Source organism: Anopheles funestus, chromosome X (assembly GCF_943734845.2).
Source record: "Anopheles funestus chromosome X, idAnoFuneDA-416_04, whole genome shotgun sequence".
NCBI classification, from domain to species: Eukaryota; Metazoa; Arthropoda; class Insecta; order Diptera; family Culicidae; genus Anopheles; species Anopheles funestus.
In genome coordinates, this window is record NC_064597.1 from 307,215 (window position 1) to 327,199 (window position 19,985).

Sequence of the window (19,985 nt, forward strand, 5' to 3'; positions counted from 1 at the left end):
TAGATAAGAAATCGTGACATTATTCATTTAAATGGTTTTACTCTGTTTTTGTGAACTGTAGTTATTTTGTTTGTTGCGTTATGTTGTATAACACAGTTTGGTTCCTGAATTTCTATTACTGTAAATGGTCCTATATAAAGTGGATCTAACTTTTTCCTGTTTTCGTTTGTCAAGAATATTTGATCACCTATTTGTATATTAATTGGATTGGTATTTTTATTTAATATTTGTTGACGTTTTATTTTTGAATTAATTAAATTTTGTTTCGCAATGTTATTTGATTTTTGTATTTTGAATTTCATTTCATTATAATATTGTTCGATGTTGTAAACTGGGTCTGGTTTAGCCTTATATACATATGTCTTGTGGTAGGTTTGCTTTTCTTCCAAACACTAATTCATATGGTGTGAAGTTTGTGTCTGTATGATCTGTTGTATTATACACAAATTCGTAGAATTTTGTCCAATCGTCCCAGTCATTGTGGTGTTCGTTTGTATAGCTTCGTAAGTATTCATTTAAGCTTCTATGGTTTCGTTCTAATGATCCTATAGTTTGTGGGTGATAAGCTGTACTAAATGTTTGTTTTATTTTTAAAATTTCTGCTATTTTATGTAATATTACATCATTACATTATTGTATTCTAGTCCTTGATCAGATTTTAGTTCAATGAATGTTCCAAATGTTAATATAAAATTTTCTACTAATCCTCTTGCTATTGTGTTAGCTTCTTTACTATAAATTGGTATTATTACTACATATTTTGTTAAATCGCATTGAATTGTTATTGCGTATCTGTTATTTTTGTTAGTTTTTGGAAGTGGTCCTACAGTGTCAATTGATATTATGTCGAATGGTTTTGAAGGAGTTGTTGTCACAACTGTTTCTTCTTTTGTATGTCTTGTCGTTTTGTTCGTGATGCATGCTTTACATTTTTGTACAAATTTGCGGATATCCGTCTTCATGTGTTTCCAGTTATATTTTTCCTTTAACTTGCCATATAGTCTATATTGACCTATGTGTCCTCCCGAAGGGGTCACATGATAATCTGCGATTATCTTTAGTTGCTCATCCTGCGATTCTATCCACCTGGGTGGAGTATATACGACAATTTCACTATCGGATATAGCTTTATTTGCTATTTCTTTGATTGTCTGCAGGGAATAATATTGGAATATGCTATCATTTGTTGATAGAGCTAGCTTGTTTCTGTTATATTTCTTTGCGATTAGGCATACTTGATGCAGCGCAAACTCTAGTGTTTGGCTTGATTTCGCATGTTCATGTAATGGAATATTTGTCATTCCTAGCGCTTTATTATAATTGTGGTTATATACCACGAGCTCAATTGATTATTCTTTGTTTTGGCCCTTTTTCATTTTAACAAGTTTTTTTTAACTTCTGAAGCTTTATTTGCTTCCCAGACTGTGGGGTGATCAATCCCTGTCTATTCCTCCTGTTTCTTTTGTGAGATTTCATCTTTTCATGTATATTGGTTTTAAGTTTTTCGAGCTAAAGTTTTCTTTAACCTGATTGTTAGGTAGTTCGTTATCGATTTTTTTTCTCTCATGGTTCATTTTAAGGCATCATTGACGTATTACTTATCTGTCATTGTGCACTTTGAAGATTTTCATGCGTATGTTGCCTCTTTCGTTGGTACTTCTGCCGATTGACATCTTTGTTGGAACTCCTGTCCATTAGTCATCACGATGCGACTACTGTCCGCAAGCATCCTTCATGAGGTTCCTCTTCGATATCTTCCACGTTGGAGACTCCTGTCTCTTGGGATCCCGCCGGTCAACATTTGTGATCCGTGGTCTCGCCTTCCACTATTTTTTCAAATTGAACTGTTTTTGTGATTTTTTCACTTATTTATTTGCTTTGCTGAACTATTATCACTTTCGTGCTACGATTCTTAAGCATCGTTAGTAATCAGTAATAAAGCGAAGAATTTTCCGACACTGAGCATAACTGATGCTTTCATTGTTCGATTCGCGGTTTATAATAAACGACTTTGTTGCTTGATTATTTGATACAAAATTGTATTGGAGTTTGCTTTAAAATTCCTATCTCAAGTATAGTTCGTTGTATTACTTCAAGTGTTTTATGATCGTTAAATATCATTTGCATTCATTTGCATTTTCCCTTCACTTGCATTTTCATTTCCTTTACTTTTTAGAACTTTTCACTCATTTAATGTTTTCTTTATAATATGCACCACTTTTCACTTTTGCGTAGCTAATCATCACGTATCACGTTAGGCGCAAATATTTGTCTCTTTTTCCATCCATCGGTCACGACAATTTTCCACTTGGGATCAGTTTTCAAAAATGAAATAACACTTCGATGCATATTGCTTAGTTTGTTGGTCATTTTGTTGATAACACGTTGCACTTTATAGCTAGCCGTCGAATTAATTTTTAACGTGGCCATAACTGTACTTTTTGCTTTTTTTCAAACACTCGTTGTTCACGCATCCGAAGATTGCCGATTAAAATCACGGTCGCCATGTAATATACAAATTTAGGTTTTATATTCTTCACTTATCGGACTTCGCCTTTACACTGCAATTTACTTTACTTACACTGTAAAGTTTCTTTCTTAATCGTTGGAGTCATCGAGGCCTTACCTTGGGTAGGGGGACTCTCGATGCTCTTGAAATAATAACACGAAGAATTTAGTTTGGAATCCCAGTTTTGAATCTGATCCTTGACAACTGTCAACTCACGATCGATCTCTGGAGACTGACCGCGTTCTAACAATTTTGGTTTATTTTATACTCTGCGTTGTGTAGGTGTACATGGTTTTTACATAAGGGCTTATGTATCGAATGTTTCTATTTCTGTGTTTCTATTTGCTTGTAATAATTCCTAATGCATTTCTGTAATTTTCGGTTGATGCGCATTAGCCTATAAATCATGCGTCGAGTTGGTCTTTGCGAAGGCGGGTACGGAATGGAAACTTAGATAACCTTTTCAAGTGCAATTCACATCGTGAGAAAGTATTGCATATGCAACGTAATGAATGGTCTTCGATTATGTCTTTTTTTTTAGGTACTTGAAAGGGACAAAATAGATGTGTTTAGAAAGGACGTAAAAACCCTAGCCATGTGTTTTATGTCAAGTGTCAGAATGAGAATAGAAGAAAATAGGAAAGGACCAACGCGATTTTGTTAACCGATTCTATACTTTGAATTTTTATGTGTTATTTGAGATTTCCAATATGTTGGTTATTTTAATGTTTAGCAGATATGCTACAGTAGTGTCATGTTCGGAATCGGCTAGCTTTGCCGGCTTAGTTAACGTAGTTGCCTCAGCATATATTGTTAGTATATTTCAGGAAAACTGGATTGGTTTACTTACCCGAGAAAATTGTTGGTACGCATGACGCTTTAGTTTCATAAAGCATTTACTTCGGGAGAAAAAACTGCTTCTTCGCGACCCCTTTGCCTGACACACTTTTCTTTTTATTTTATTTTCTTTTTTTAATTCACACAAACACACTTTAATCACACACTTTTCTTTTAATTTTCTTATCTTTTCTTTTTTTTTTATTCTATTTTATTTTTTTTACATACGCACTTCATTTTTCATGCATAAATACACACAAACTTTTAAAACACACAAACAAAAAATAACACACTTTTCTTTTTATTTTCTTTTCTTTTCTTTTTTTTATTCTATTTTCTTTATTTCACACACGCACTTCATTTTTTCATGCATAGACACATAAACACACTTCAATGAGCTATGTCACATTAAAAAAACACACTCGCCTACAATGACCACATTTTTTTTTTGATTCCACGCATTAAGCTCATTAGAAAACGCACACAACTTTTTTCACCAAAAACATGTTACCTTTATTTTGTCCTGCACAAAGGCACACACATATTTCAACACACACGCTCGCCTACGCAGGGTACGGCCTACGGCCAAACACGCATGGTACATGCACTGATTGTACATTTACTCGTCCACTTTGGCGTTAGCGTAAAGCAAACTGCGCTCACCAGAATCATCACTAGAACTTTCAAAAATGTACATGTAAATGTAAATGCGCTCGACATCAAGTATCACGCCTACGTTGACACAACCCAAGCCAACGCTTTGTACAATTTGTACATGTTCAAAACCACGTTTTTCACTATTTCACAACGCATCCATGCACAAATTGTTGTATTAATCACTACTTTAATACTTAAATACAACTTAAATAACATTGTTTAAGAAAATACAGCACTTTTTGGCATCAAAAAACGAATTTTGCAAAAAGTGCTGTGTAGAAAGCAATGGCGTCGCTTTCCGCTCATTACCGAAACCTTTCTTCGTTACTTAAACCGACGCTGTCCGATCGCGACTGATCACAATCTCTCCTTTGCTCATTGTCACTATCGCTTCTGCTTCGTTATCATTACACACCTACAACTACAATTGGCGAAGCGGCCGCCCGATCTTACCTTTCGCACACACTTCGCTCCTGTTTGAGAGACGAATGAAAAAAGCTTTGTAACCGTACAGATCGCCACTGATCACTATTTCTCTTTTGCTCATTATCATTATCTCTTCTGCTTCGTTATCACGACACACCTACACAACTATAATTGGCGAAGCGGTTGGCTTACAAATTCTCTTATTCTTATTCTTTCGCACCCTATTCGCTCCTGCGAGGAGACGAAAGAAAAAATCTTCTTTGAAAACAATTTAACTACAACCCTTCGCACCACTTCGTCGTTTCTTACATTTAGAACAGTGCTCCCCAACCTTTTTTGTACTGCGGACCACTTTTTGTTCGACATAAGTATATCGCGGCCCACATGTGCCGTCTATGAACAGAGTCGTTATGTATGTACACCGCTGTTAAGGCGATTTTTTAAATAAAACATTAGCAAAAATTATATTAACCACACTCTGACACATCGAGAAGCGTAGAACGCTTGAATTGGTAAACAAAAAGTGTTAAAATTATCGGTTCAACGACCGAAAATTTCTTCTGCGGACCATAGGTTGGGGACCACTGATTTAGAACATGGAAAATGTAGGCATATAAACGCTTTTTAATAACATGAACAGTGTTGTGATTAGTAGGAAAACGCTTTATAGTGGTATTGGTTCGATCATGTAGCAATGAATTACTTAGAAATGGGGCTCCTATCCCATACCATAGAGTTGATGAGTTTCCCGTGGCTAGAAGAAAGTTTTTCTTCCGCAACTTCGTGGTTCCCCTGACTGGCTGATAACGCTACAGGTATTCGGTATTCGTGGAAATGGACTTAAATAAAGAGAATGTCAATATTCGTCTATTCGGCTTTAGATACGTTTTGGAATTCGCAACTTATGCACTGTTTTACAACGTAAATAGATAATAATTCTAGGCCGATATAGCTACAAACTTGTGAAAAGTACTTCAAAGAAATTCACACAAATATGCACTGGCGCACCAAAATGAAAGAGTTTTGGAAGTCTGTACCATTATTAATTTAGGTGATACTTAGGTTATAATCTACAAATCGCATAAATAGACGTGTACCGCTAAAGAATGCAGACAAATCTATCTCCAACACTTCGGACTTAGGGCAGAACTGTTGGTCCGGTGGTATTTCTGTGGTTGTTGTGTTATTGGAGCTAGAGCAAGCTGGGTGAGAAGCGAGAAGCTGGAGGCGGAAGAGATAATTCGTTTCGTTGTCCGTGCAATAAATAATCCACGAACCGAGATGATGTAGGCCGATTGCCATCCGGCAACCCACTAGGCTCCGACAGAAAGCAATTGATTAAAATTTGGACCGGAGATCCAGTTTCGCCCCTATACAGCGAAAAGTAATTAACACCTTGTGTTAAAGCTTGTTTACGTCTATATCAGTTGTTTGTGATTTGTTAATGTGTGTTGTTCTGTTGGCAGAAGTGTGGTGAAATATTAGTGCATCGAAATAACACACAAAGAACCTGATGACCTTAACCATAACGATATCTCATATATTCTGGAGTATAGTCTGCAAAGCAGGACCCGGTATAGTTTCAGCCAAAAAAAAAAACCTTCAATTGTTCCAGTCGAGTGAGTAAAAAATAATGATCCCAACCATGTTTGACAAACTGTCGGTACTCGCTACAATCAAGAAGATAAAGCGTAACTACCGCCAGTACATTCCTGACAAATGTACGAGTCTTGTGTGAATGGCAGGCAGCTTTGGTAGGCAGGCCCATGCGAGGATATTAATCGTCGCCAAGACAGTTACCAGACAACGCTGTAACTCCCTGATCCCTAAAGGGACAAAAGTGAGCAGTCCTGTTGTACAAAGGGGGAAATGCAATATAATAACCATATCCATGTGACGAAGGCACTGAACCTCGCACTATCCCGTGTGATATTAAGGGGAGGCGGGTATTAAATCGCGCAAGTGCCTTTCCTATTAACTCGATAATAGCATAAATATGTGCAAGGGGGAAAAAGCAAACCAGGCAGGCAGTAACACTCAAAAACGAACTAAACAATTTCCCCCGAGATTGCTGAGAAGGCAGCAAACAAACACCGCACTAACATGGGACCGCTTGCGTTGGCTGGACTGGATGTTGTGACACAGTAGGACCTCCCTGGTAGAGCGGGATGTTGGATGCGGGCGTTGGTTCGATTGTTATCATCATGTTCACTCAGTGAGGTAGGGGACGTGGAGGACTATGTTGGTGGCTCATTAGAAAATGATACGTGTTCCGTAATGAGCAAACGCCATCTCCCGGCCGTTGGTGGTCGGGCCAAATTGTGACCGTTTTATCTTCTTCTCGCCAGTGCGAAAACGATTAATAATAATAGTGGTGCTGTAGGGTATCGGGTTTGCGGCCTATCGAAACCGTCACCGTGGCGCCAGAGTAACGCAATATAGGACATTAATCTAGCGACAGGCCGTCATAGTTCAAATTGCTGATACATTGCCAAATATCGGTGTGTTTAAATTAGTGTCAGCGTAATCAAGAAGCAGGAAAAAAAGCAAAGATGATAAATAGTAGCGACTTCGTTAGCGAGCTATTAACTAGCGTTATGACCATTTGACACCTATCAAAAAATTTTGTCTACTTCTAGTACACTAGTATAGTTTTGTTGTCATTTTTCTAGAATGCTTTAAATATTTCCTTCACATAGTTTAACGGGCTTTACAAAAACCAACAACAGAAAGCAACTCTGATCCACCCGTGGACCACCTATAGATAAGTGTAATGTCTCGGGAACTCGCTAATCAGTTAGGTCACTTAAAACCGTGTCATAGAGAGCGCAGAAATCAAATCGCAATAATACAAAAAATAAGTTTAGCAAAAAAAAAGCATACAAACCTGCCGGCAGCGCGGCGGTACAAAAAAGGATGGATAGAATAGGATTTGAAGAAACTGTTAACTAGCGCCCAACCCGACTGAGATTCGGCGACAATTAAAGGCGACAGTCAAAATTAATGACCCTCCCAAGAGAGATGAACGCGCCCGCTACTAGAGTTTTTTAAAAAAGGGCGATAAATAACATTCCGTTCGAAATGGTGTTGCATTTTTTTCATTCTCTTCTTTACTCTTCATTTTATTTAACAAACCCTAATTTCGTGTAATTGTACATTTTTCAGCTCAGCTGGAATCGGTATGATCCCAGCGGAGATAGTACACACCGTTCCCGCTGCGTGCTAGTGAGATTAGGTTACACACTCCCTAGCGGTATTGTACCATGTGGACCTCATAAAGGAACATAAGGACGGGTGTATGGAAGGATGTTTCTTTTGTCGAGGACGTATGCGTTTTTTTTACGTTGTTCAACATTTTGTGTCGCTACCGTTCACCTTCAGTTAGGAAAGGTTCCTCTCTGTCCGTGGTCTCGGCAGCTCGACAGATGGAACGATCATTTGTAAGTAATAGAGGAAAAAGTTCCACGAGAATGAATGTGCTTGTGTCGTATTTATCGCTATTGTTGTTATGATTGGTATTCGGGGTGTCCGTTATTGGCAAAGGCTTGGTTGCAGGTTGCAGAAAGTTAACTGCACTGGGAAACAAGGTTTCCCTGCGTACGGATTGCGTTTACCGCGGGGAATAGTTTAGCTTTGAAGTGTTGAGACAAGGGATATGACTGTGTCGATGCGTAATGTGCTTCGTTTAAGAATCATTACATCTGATAATAGCCTACATATCCCATCATCTGAAACATTTCTAAAATTTTGTGCCAGAAACGATTCAAGCTAATTTAACATTCATCAGTTTACTGCAGTGGTACCTCGGTATAAGAATTTAATTAGTCTGTAAGTCTGTAAGTCTACAATTTTTCCCATTGCAATTAACTCAAACTCCCATAATAAATTTATATAAACACGGCTTTGAACCTCAAGACACTAGTATATTAAAGTTCTGGTATGTCGATGTACCACTCTATTTATATTTATGTCCTATACTTACTTTAATCACACCGATACGAGTAGTATCTACAGTATAATTTCTTTACTTACCAACGCAGGGAACTTTCCTCAGATTTGCATAAGTATTGTAAGTTTTTATAATTTATTATTTTTTTGTTATCATTCTTCTCACTCTCCGTCACCATATCCGTCGATATCTTTCTATCTGTCTTCCTTGTTCTCTATGTATTCGTCTGTAGATTTGGCTCTGTTTGCTATTCGCTAATGACATGATAGACATGTTGTGTTGTTGTTGCGTTTGTTTGTTTGTTTGTTTTTTTTTTACAGATGAAATGTACATTGTACTTATGTAAAAGTATATATAGTATTAAAAACAAAATAGCTCGCTTATACTCGCATCGATCATCTGAAGCCCTTAACCTAACCTGTACAGCGGCATTACATTTCACCTTATTAGGTGTGTTGTATTGTATGTGTGTTGTGCGTGTTTGCCTGTGATCGAGTACATAGTCAGCGGAGCTGTATTTTTTATACTAGAACCTCGTTTGTCAACTTAACTCGAAGACTGTGATTACTACGCGGAGCGCAAACGATCGAATGGACGCTAATGCCGGAAAGTCTAAGATTTACGTGGAGAGGTGAGGACTGTTTCTTTCACTGATTATGAATAATTCTTAAGTACTAAAAATTTTGATTTGTTTCGATCTTCTCTTTCTTTCTCTCTTTCTCTCTTTCTTTTCTTCTTTATCTTGCTTTTTTGTGAATTCGCTTCCCATTCCCAAGTGTTGAAAATGTGATTTGTTTTAACTTTCGATGTAAGTAAACAGTATCATTATTGCACAACCAGGGTAGGTGGAGGGAACGGGATCAGCAAATTACGAGTGTGAGTGACCGAGATGATGACCGCCGAGTGGATGAAAGTAAGGTCCGTACGGAGGGTAGGGCATAGCGTGTGGATACAGCAAGCTGCTGGCGTACGAACCTGGGCCGAAGGAGCCACCACTGTTCGGTGGTGGAACGGTCGGACTATTAACGTCCATTCCAGGATTTTGTTTTTTCCATTTTGTCCGACGGTTCTGGAACCAGATCTTGACCTGTGTAATGGAATGAATGTAAAAGAAGACCAAAGTATATATTTAAAACAACTAAATATCAAAAATATCATAATAGATGCGTTTAGTACATGACATTCAGTTTAAACCCAAGGATGTTGAAGAGTTACTCGTGGCAGCTTCATTTTATCGATCGTACCTGTGTTTCAGTAAGACTTAAACTGAGAGCGAGATTGAGTCGTTCACACACGGACAGGTAGCGCGTGGTTTTAAACTTGTTCTCCAACGAAACCAGCTGCTCGTACGTAAACGCCGTCCTAGCACTGTTTCAAATATAAAAATAATAGTAATACAGAATAAAATGTTATTTTTTTTATTCGTAAAGAACGGCCTGGCCGTATTGCTGAACAAAATGTTAATGTTAGTATGTATAAGTTTCATCACACGGCATTTAGCAAGCAAACGAGTGCCGGACACTTACCGTCTTGGTTTGGAGCTGTTACCCTGGGACTTTCCATCTCCGCTACGATTGTTCGAATCATCCTTCTTGGAATCGGTTTCGCTGGCGTGATCATCCATATCGCTGCCCATCGTGTCATCGCACATGTCATCCTGATCGATATCATTTACATCCTTAACTGTGGAAGCATCGGGAAAAGGGTACAAGCAGACGAAAACAAATACAAACAAAAAATGATGGTATCTTACGAGGCGCACATCACTACACAGCTCGTTAATTAACACTGCTCCGCTTTGGAGAAGTTTTTATTACGCACCACTGCCGGAAGTCAACCGTAAGTAGCTTGTAAAATTTCTCTCTGTAGTGTCAAAATACACACACGCATGCCTTATGACTGATCTTCTTTTTTAAACAAAATACCCAAAACCACAATGGTGCCTAACGTTGTGGATGGGTAATTGACTAGGTAATGGAGTTGCAGGAAAGTCGCACGTTGTTTCAACCTTCAACAATACACCAACCATACCGGGCAAGATGGCGTTATAATTTATGGCAATTATTTTAACAGCCGCATCGCACATTGTTGACAATTTTGTCTTGCTGGTTGGGCACCATCCACGCTCTACAACCCCCATCATCATTTCCGCTTTGCAAGCAAAGTTTTCATCGACGTTGATGCGTTTTTGAGCTCCCGTACTCTTCCGGACACGCTTCGCCGTTTTGCGCCGGTGCGAAAACAATTTATTATCTCAGTAAACATATCAATTTCCTGCCAAACTTCAACCGACCATTTACCAGCTTATCCGTTGTGGCGGAAGATACGCGCTGGGGATACCGCCACAAACTCGTTGCTCGCTGCAACTCGAAGAACGGTTCCGATTTCCGCTTTCTTGGAATCTAGCCGTAGAACGTATGCTGTAGTACACAACGGCACTTCATTAAATTCATCTCTAGGCGAGATGATGACGAGCCGATGACAAATATAGCATAAGCAAGAAAAACCATCAGAAAGGGGTGCATCGGTGGCGATAAAGTTTTTTCCCAATACCCTGTTATCGATGGCTTAAATGCATGCTAAATTAGCAATTAAAAACCAATCGAGGGTTTTTTGGTGTGTTGTAATGACATATAACGAGAAGCACAGCGTGGAAAGTATTCTGATGATGGTTGCAGTTTGCTGTCGGATTGATATGAGATGAAAAGTGGAAATGTAAAACTAACAGCATGGGAAAAACTGTCAGTTTTTGCATTGGTGTGTAAATTAATAACAAATGAGTCGTATGCTGTTTTTATAATCATGGAAGTTTACTAAGAGCACTTGGTAGGTGAATTCTATTTACGTTGCTCACAATTTCAAACTAAACATCTAAACAATAACGCTCCTCCCTAGTGGCTGTAGGTATTGTACCCACAGATGATCATAATCTTAAGGTGCAGCCATTTTCCCCTAAATGTGTATCACTTTCTAGCGCTTTATCGTACGTTGTAACGCAATATCACGGATGATCTAAATCCTACAAATTGGTGCTGAATACCCTGGAATAGCTATCGTTTGCACGAAAAAAAAACTGTCACAAATCTTTCTGTCACCCTTCCCAGAATGGAGACGATTTTTTGGAACATACATCGGATCTGATTTGGGAAGGTTGTCCTGTCTATAGGTTGACAGAGATAGAGAGAGAGAGAGAGAAAGAAAGAGAACGAATGGCGGGCGGGGGGAGGGAAGCATACTCATACGAAATGTCGGAATCGGATGCTTGGTTGAAGAAGTAATTAATTTCACTCTCGACCCTCACTCGACACCCGGGTTTGCGTGTGTATGTCCTTGCAATCTCCAGGCTGCGAGAAGAAGCGAGAATTGAAATACTAATCAGACCGAAATCACGCAACCATTGCCGTCGGTACGCAAAGTAAATTCCATCGAACCGTTAAATCGGAAATCAATTTGCATAAAATCTCTTTTCGCTTCCAAGGGTAACCGCACTGTCTCTGCTGTTTCTTCTGTTCCTCCTACGGCTGTGGGTGAATATTTCTGGTTGCTTTTGAATGTGTTTCCGCATGCATACACGGCTAAGCAGGAAGAATATGTGAGCGATATGTATAGAAAGAGTGTGTGATGAAAGAGAGAGAGAGAAAAAAGGAACACCTAATCGCTATGACAGTTTTTGGTTTACACAATAAAAAGAATATAAAGGATGTTGTACGTGCAGGATATCAAAGCACGGTACAGGATGTCAGAGCTAAACTGCCTGCCATGCCGCAATTGATGGTACAAAATGATCAATTAAAGATGCCTTTAACCGCTGCGGGCGTGTGTCAGAGTGAATGATTTTTAGTAATACTTGATCCAATTAATTTTCCGAAGGGTTTATCGGCCCGTCGCCTAGGTGATGATCCGGAAGGAAAGTGGGCGAAGCAGCATTATTGGAAACAAACAAACAAGAGCACATATAGAAAAAAATCGCAACCAGGGACTCCTAAGGACCAATTATCGCGTGCGCATTCCGAATAGTTTCCGGATATTCCACGCGTTCCAGGATTAGGATAACGATGTGGAAATAAAAAAAAAATGAACAGCCCTGCGGGTTCGACTTATACGCTCATTGGGAAAGATCTTGTCTAAAAGATAAATGGTCATCGCCGCAAACCTGTCGCCCAAAATCACGGCTTGTTACGTCCATGACTTGCATAACTATTGAAGGGATATTGAAGGGATCGTCGAGGCTGTCAATTTACGAAGGTAATCAGAGGGCGCATAGAATATGACCGTATAGTGGGGGAACAGTTTCGGAGACGGCGTTGAGTAGCAGTCCTCACCTCAATCAATTACCGACCCACACAAACATAAAGAGACACTCACACAGGGTTTATTGGAAACGAATTGAATTAATTTTACTGCCGAATAAGAAGGAAGCACCGACGCGTCGTCCATTCGCTGCGTTCACCATTCAGGAGTATCGTTTTGGGGAATTGATTTTTCTCGATTTGGTTTGCTTTTCTTCTACTGTTTGTATGTCTTCTGCTAAATGTACGACTCGTTCGAGAAATTCCTGTGTCAGATGGCCTTTTTGCTCCTGTATACTAGTGCGACTAGACACACACGTCCTACTACATGTCGTTGTACTAAAACAATGTGTGTACAAACGACAGAGAGAGAGAGAGAGAGAGAGTGGGTGAGTTTGTGTAATGGCTTGTCGGTCATCGGGACAGGTGGTACGACCAGTTCGAACCGTTTTGACCGAACGATTCTTATTATCGTTGTCAACTGGTCGTTTCGATTTTGCGCGAAGGGTCCCCCACGAACACGGGTAATTGAATCAGCAGTTGCCATCAATTAGTTCAAGATTACCAGCAAACCAGCGTGTCGCCGTTGTCGCAACACGTCCACAGGGCTGTCCTGTACGGTGCTGCTTAGACACGTATGCGTTGCTCGCCGTACATTTGCTGCACAGTCGCTACCGGTACGGTACGTCCCCCGAGGTCCCGGATGCAAACTGTCAGGGGAATTCGTTCGAATGTCTCACGGCTTAACGTGCCGGCAACCCGGGAACCCCTCCGGTTTGTCGGTTTGATAAACAGTTGTAGTTTGCTTGTAACCGATGCCCGTGGTCCCTTGATGCTGGCTTTTAATTGCATTTCAATTCACCGTTTTATCGCACAGATTAATGCTCCGCTTGGCTTCTTCGCTTTGATCGATGTCTAGCAGTTTGGGCCAATGTGTGTTAGGTGCATGAGTAGGACATTAACAGGCGATCCGTTTTGCTGTGATCCTACTCGCAAGACACAGCAAAAAAGGCAGCTGCGAGGTGTTACAGTTTGCGTGATGATAAGATATTAATTTTCCAATTTACAATCACACAGAATGACATTGACATTAAGGCCTTGGGATATTTGTGAAAACACAAACTGCTTCTGAAGTGTACCACAGTGTCAACAGTGTTTATTGTTCGTCCTAAACTCACTTTCATTTTCAAAAAACTTAGTGTGTCGTCACACGAAGAGCACCCGGGATCGATAGGTGCTGCTGTAAATCTAGCTTTAAAATCAACAATACAATGATTCAACATCAGCTACCATCAATTTCAGTAGCTGTAGTAAACAAAAGCACTATCATTTCCTCTGTATATCGACTCTCAAATCGACTAAAGATATGCTGCCCGACGGAATACCGAACACCGACGGCATCACAGCACACACCTTGAACACCACCACGACTCTATGAAGCTAATGTAACGTTTGGCTAATGTGATAGTAAAGTTTACTGCCAGCAGTTTAGTGTAACTGAGGTAGACACTAGAAAATACACACACGCGCGCGCACACACGCACGTACGCGAAAACACATACGAACATATTGAACTTTTTTAATTGAACTACAGGCCACAGATAATATCTCATCAAGCACAACACTGCTACAAATAATTGTTCACACTGGGTCTTTCATACGCTTCAATATACAATAGTGACACCTACGAACAGGTACACACTTCTCTCGGCCGTTGCGCTGTCGAATGGAAGTTAGTTAGTTACCTTTATTTTTTCAACACACCTCTTCCTTCTTGGCTTAACGAGCTCTAAGATTTCGCCGGCCATTTCTGGCTTACTAGACTTATTTTTTCTACACGCAGCTGGATAGTGAGTCCTTGCTATAGCGGACGGTCCAGATGGGATATGATCCCACAAAACCATCCCTTGTAAATTACTATTTGATTCAACACTCTCTCTCTTCTTGGCTTTAACGACCTTACAGGTCACGACGGCCATTTCTGGCTTACTAGACTTATTTTACAACGTAGCCGGATAGTCAGCCCTACGGGGGGACGGTCCGGATGGGATTTGAACCCGGTCCGGCCGTGTGGACTGGCGCCGTTTATCACATGCACCACCGGGCCGCCCCTTGATTCAACACTATCCCTTGTAAATTACTAAACACAAAATTACTTGACTATTAAACTGTCACGTGCAAAAAAAGTACTTAGCTTTTATAAACGGCTGCCATTTTTTGCGTTGGTTAATGCAGTTGTAGTACGTTAAAAATTTAGTTTTTAAAATTATGTTTTTTCCTAATAATTTAGATACCACGATGTTAAAGCTGGTTGATGTTCTGTGATTCTCTAGAAAAAAAACACACTCAGGCCAACATAGCAAACGTAGACGTATCAGTAGACGTGCCTTAACTACACACCGATCCAAAATGTCTGCCCCGTCATGGTTGCTTGATTGTGTGTTTTTCTCCCCCTCCATCTCAGACCTCCCTCTCTAATTATTCACTCCCATCCCATCCGGTAAACACCATAAACGTGTCCTCATCTTCCCCAACAAAACCAAATCCTGGCCCCATGTAAAGCAAACCCAAAAACTTTACCGTTTTTGTTCCCGGAGAAGTCAGGTAATTATAAAATTTCGATTAATTAGCGCACTCTACTAAACCATCATAAAATTACCAACATTTTGTGGTGGGCAGGCAGGTTTGGGCGGTAAGGAGCGATGATAAAAAATTAAGCGTACGCCATCCCATCATCATGGCCGTCCCGGCGATGATCCGATGACGATGCTGATGATGATGGTGTTTGTCTGGCAGATGTGATGGGGCGAAAGTGGCGCGGGAGAGTGAGTTATTCGTGATTATTATTATGACTACGAGGGTAGTCCAATCCCAAGCCGAGCGCCAGCAAATGAAAATGAGAGCATTTTGGTGTGCAAATGGTACGATAACGATGGTGATGCTAGATGGCGCTACTGATAAGTGTCGGATGATAATTGCGGGGGCGACGACGTTACAGCAAAGCGCTTGCGATTGTTTAAAGCGAAACGCAACTGCAACCGTGGCGAAGGGTGATGGCAAATCAACAAAATGGTGAACATTCATAACGGAGCGCGGTTGTCAATCGATATAGCCGAAATTCGTCCAGTCGCTGTCGATTGTCCAGTAGCTGGAAGGACTGGGAAAAGTTTCGCTGTGAACATAACAAAAGCCGTAGGGGCAGTGAAGGCAAACGGTACAGTTAAGGGTTGAAGAGAAATTTGGTAAAGTTTTAAGCAGTTTCGTGCATATGTTTGGGACAGAATATGGATCGATCTGTCCGATATGCTGCACGGTTGGTAACGGCACACAAAAGATGTCCACTAGCGTTCAATATTTTCGTTCTTGTCCAGCTGGCAGGCGAGTGACATTTAGCAAAACTGGTGCAAAGTTTATCTATCGTTGCCGTTCACTGTGCTTGTAGCTGAAGTATATATGTGTATATATTACAAACGGATGGTTAGTTATTTTGATAGCAAACAGTACTGTTGAACAGAAAGGTTGAATTATAATCACCAACTATTGACCATTCTTATAATTGGATGCATTGATTGTAGACACTTTGATAACAGGGAAGGAAAGAGCTGCCCACCAGCAATATCACGATACCATCCCACTATTGGATTATAAACCCTGGGCTATTATCAATTCTTTACTGTCTTTAGTCGTACTGCATGATATAAAACAAATTAATCACAGAACGATAACTGTTGGTACACCTTGCATGTAGAGTAACGCCGTTCTTTGGGAGTAATTTGTGATACAGCTCAATAGCTGTTCCGAGATTTTCCATATCCTCTGGGACTGGGCAAGTGACACAAAAACCTAACGTCAGGCAATTGTTTCACCATTCATCCCGAGTCACATTCTAGGTGAGATGGTCATAACTGTAAATAATTAAATAACCCCAAGCATAAACCAAAGCACCCTGGTAGGTGCCGTACCCGGTTGTACGGTTCCGGCCAACTGCTACGCGGAATTGCGTGATAAGAAATGCAGGACTTAATCCTGTCGGCCAATCTGCTCCAATCTGCAAGAGGCTTACCGTTCGTTCACGGGTGCGGAAAACCCCGTTCACAAGAATCCGGTGTGATTCGTGTATTCGTGGTTTTTACCTATTTGTGCTAAATCCTTTAATTATGGTCTCATAATACAGCCGTAGATGGGAAGGGGTCCCGAAAAGGCGAAGGGACAAAGACGGGTTGACCATAATCTAATCCTGGGTAGGTTCTGTCGTCTATGGGCCAGGTGGGTATTATATGTGAGAGATTGGAATGCTGGACGATATCATCTATTATGGAGCAAACCGATAACCTAGAGGATGCCTGGGTGCTCGTCTAGTGGTTTTGCCGACGTACCAGGATGCGTACCAGCAATGCTCGTCCGAGAGTCACCAAATACGGACGTTATGGACTAGAACAGGTAGCATATTATACCAACCGAATGCAAATGAAGCTTAAATGCTTTGTTGAGTATTTTTCGGATCACCCATCAGAACCGATCCCGCACTAGAGCTGGACACTGGAAGTGCAAGCGTTCCCAAGTTCTAGGAAGAAGTCCAAATTATCTGGATCACCGTTCGGGAGCGTCCAGTGCCATGGTTTAATATTTATTCGAAAGCATTGAACAAATTGCGCATGGTTCATGGTCTAAATTGGAGAGGTCCAGTGATTGGACCGGTGTCGCATTGTCGGGTTGTACCGTACATTGGCACCCTGCTGGGGATTGTATATCGTGTGTTCTACGACACTACGAAAAGAACATGCACCACGAAAGCTTCCCAGCTCGGAACTCGGTTCTCTTTTCGTAGTGTACATTGATGTACCTATTAATTGATATCTTGTATCTAACGAGGTTCTGCAATGCGTCCGTGTTTACCAGGCACACTGCGGATCCACCGGATACTTGTGCATTCTATTGATTTGTGATGTACTTTTACCGGTCATGTGTTTAGGTAACTGTACGCATCAAGGGGCTATTCAATTTGGGTTTTCAAACTGTAAATTTAACTTGTTTACCACACCATCCAGATTCGACCGGTTATTGCCTTGTGAGCATCGGCGACGTACCGTTGTACATTCATCGCTGTTTTTCCATCAACGGCGGTGGTAAATGATGAAATAATTAACGACGACGTGACAATGGTCTATTAAAATGCTGCGTATTTGTTGCCCCTCTACTATCGTCTAGTATTGTTGCCTATTCCGTCCACGTGCTAATCCCCGTTGCAAATCTGTACGTTATGTAGAGCGAACCGTAGCTACCTGTGTTACCAACTCGGTTAACTACACTAATACCAATAATCTTCACCACCGCTCCTGTAGGCGCTTTTTGGTCCAGTAGCGCAAAAAAAAGAAGATTGAAGATGGGTTGTAGTTAATATCCCAGAAAACCCCCTTGCTTCATTGCTCGACCAAATACCAGAACACGATTGTCCCGGGTGCGTTAACAACACTTTGTGGCATTCGAAAAATCACAGCAACACCAAAGTGGGAATGGAAATTAAAATTCTAAACCCTATGCCTGCGGTTGGCAACCCTTTTAACCGGTCGGTAACCATTGGTGCGGAAACTCGTTATCCTTCTGGCGTTACCGCGCACGGATGGGTGGTGTAAGCACGGTGGCAAATATCCGACCCCTGTGCCGCCACTCAGCCGTGTAATTAAATTAATGACACCGTGAATCGTACCCGCCAAACGTCCAACAGGCTCCAACATCCGTACCCAGTGGTTGCCCGACTGTTATCCCCCAAACAAACGCGGCCCATCCTTACTGGGAACACCGTCGTTTACGTTCCGCTCGTTTGACTGCGACAAACTGCTCGGCCACGTTCAGCACGCATAACAAGACGAGGGTTTCATGGAACTTTCAACTAGAAACTTTGGTGTGGTGAGGGAAGGATAAGTGAGAGATTTTCCCAACAAAACCACCCACCCAACTCGTTTCGGTGGATAAAGGTTTTAAGTGTCTACCACCGCTAGGACCCTTGTCCACGGGCTGGTACTAACAACGCCACCATCACACGCCTTCAGCCTTTCGGGTTTGTAAAGTTTTAGGCTTTCGGATGCGCCACAGCCACCGTCAACATGGGACAGGATTTACGAGGATTTCACCACACATGTGTGGTGCCAAGAAAAAGGGTGCAAAAGGTGCGTACGTGCGGTTTGCCAGTGTACATTTGATGCGATTCTTCACTCCTCGTTGTGGGAGGTGTCAATCTAGTGTCTAGTGGTTGCCTGTCTCCGTCCTATTCACTGTTCCACTCCCATTCCGAAGGCATGCGCAGATTTGGGACATGTGTGGTTGTGTGAAGATTCACAATAACGTCATCGAGGGTTTGCTGTGTCAGCAGTATGGTTATTTTGCGGGGAAGGTTAGTGAAGTGTTTTACACTGGGCCAGGGTGTAGAGCCCGATTATGGAGTAGTAGTGTTGACCGCAAAACCAGTCTGCCTGGCTGTGGGCTCATATTTTATACACACGAATGCACGGTGCCGAAAAGGGAAACTGTCTGTCAGCATAGTACCGTGGAGAAAACCGTCATCCCGTAATGATGTACTACGCTAGAATGTTTACTAAGTCATAACACTTTTAGCTCACTCTAGTAGGGAAATTACCAACCACGAAAGAGTTGTTGTCTCTCTCTCTCTCTCTCTCTTGTTCTTTTTCTCTATCCCTCTCTATCTCTCTCTCTCTGTCTCTCCTCATATTATTCTTGAAAATACAAAACATTTCAAAAGTTATACTGAATTAATAAAGAGAAAGAGAGAGAGATAGCGAAACAATACGCATAAGAAAGAGAGAAACAGCAATCTAGATGAGGCTATTACAGAATTTTCCATTGACATCCATCTTCCTGAGTCGGTGTATTATCCTATGTGGGTGTACATTTTCAAAACCCTTCAAGTGTGTGTGTACGTGCGTACGCATGAATGGCGAGAATTTAATAGGGGACAATTATAATTAAAAACCTTCACTAATTAGCCCACTAAATATTGATCAATATTTTATTTATAAATAGTCCATTTTCCTCACTGGTACCGGTGGGTGGTTTTTCACAGCAGTCGGTCATCACTATCCCTTTTATACACTTGCACTGATTCGACAGTGTGCGTAAGTGTGTGTATATAACGTCGTGCTACACCACAGTACCTGGTAATCGAGTATTGACCTACAGCTACGGTTGGATAATTGAGTTCGCATGAGAGGAATACAGATGAGGTGCATGGTTGCATTTTTCTCACATATACAAACACACATGTGTGGTACGCAAAGCTATTGCATAACTCATTCGTTTACTA

General features: G+C 41.0%; 1 protein-coding gene across 1 annotated transcript in view; it reads right to left on the reverse strand.

Moving 5' to 3' along the window:
• Positions 1-3,582: 3,582 nt before the first annotated feature.
• The window catches only part of LOC125762056 (homeobox protein slou), a 104,609-nt gene continuing 88,206 nt past the window's right edge, over positions 3,583-19,985 (reverse strand). The window contains exons 6-8 of the mRNA XM_049423783.1: positions 9,905-10,061; positions 9,623-9,746; positions 3,583-9,465 (exon numbers count right to left, since the gene is read on the reverse strand). Of these exons, the coding sequence (XP_049279740.1) occupies positions 9,247-9,465; positions 9,623-9,746; positions 9,905-10,061 (500 nt within the window). The 3' untranslated portion in view covers positions 3,583-9,246. The remainder of the gene's footprint in view (positions 9,466-9,622; positions 9,747-9,904; positions 10,062-19,985) is intronic.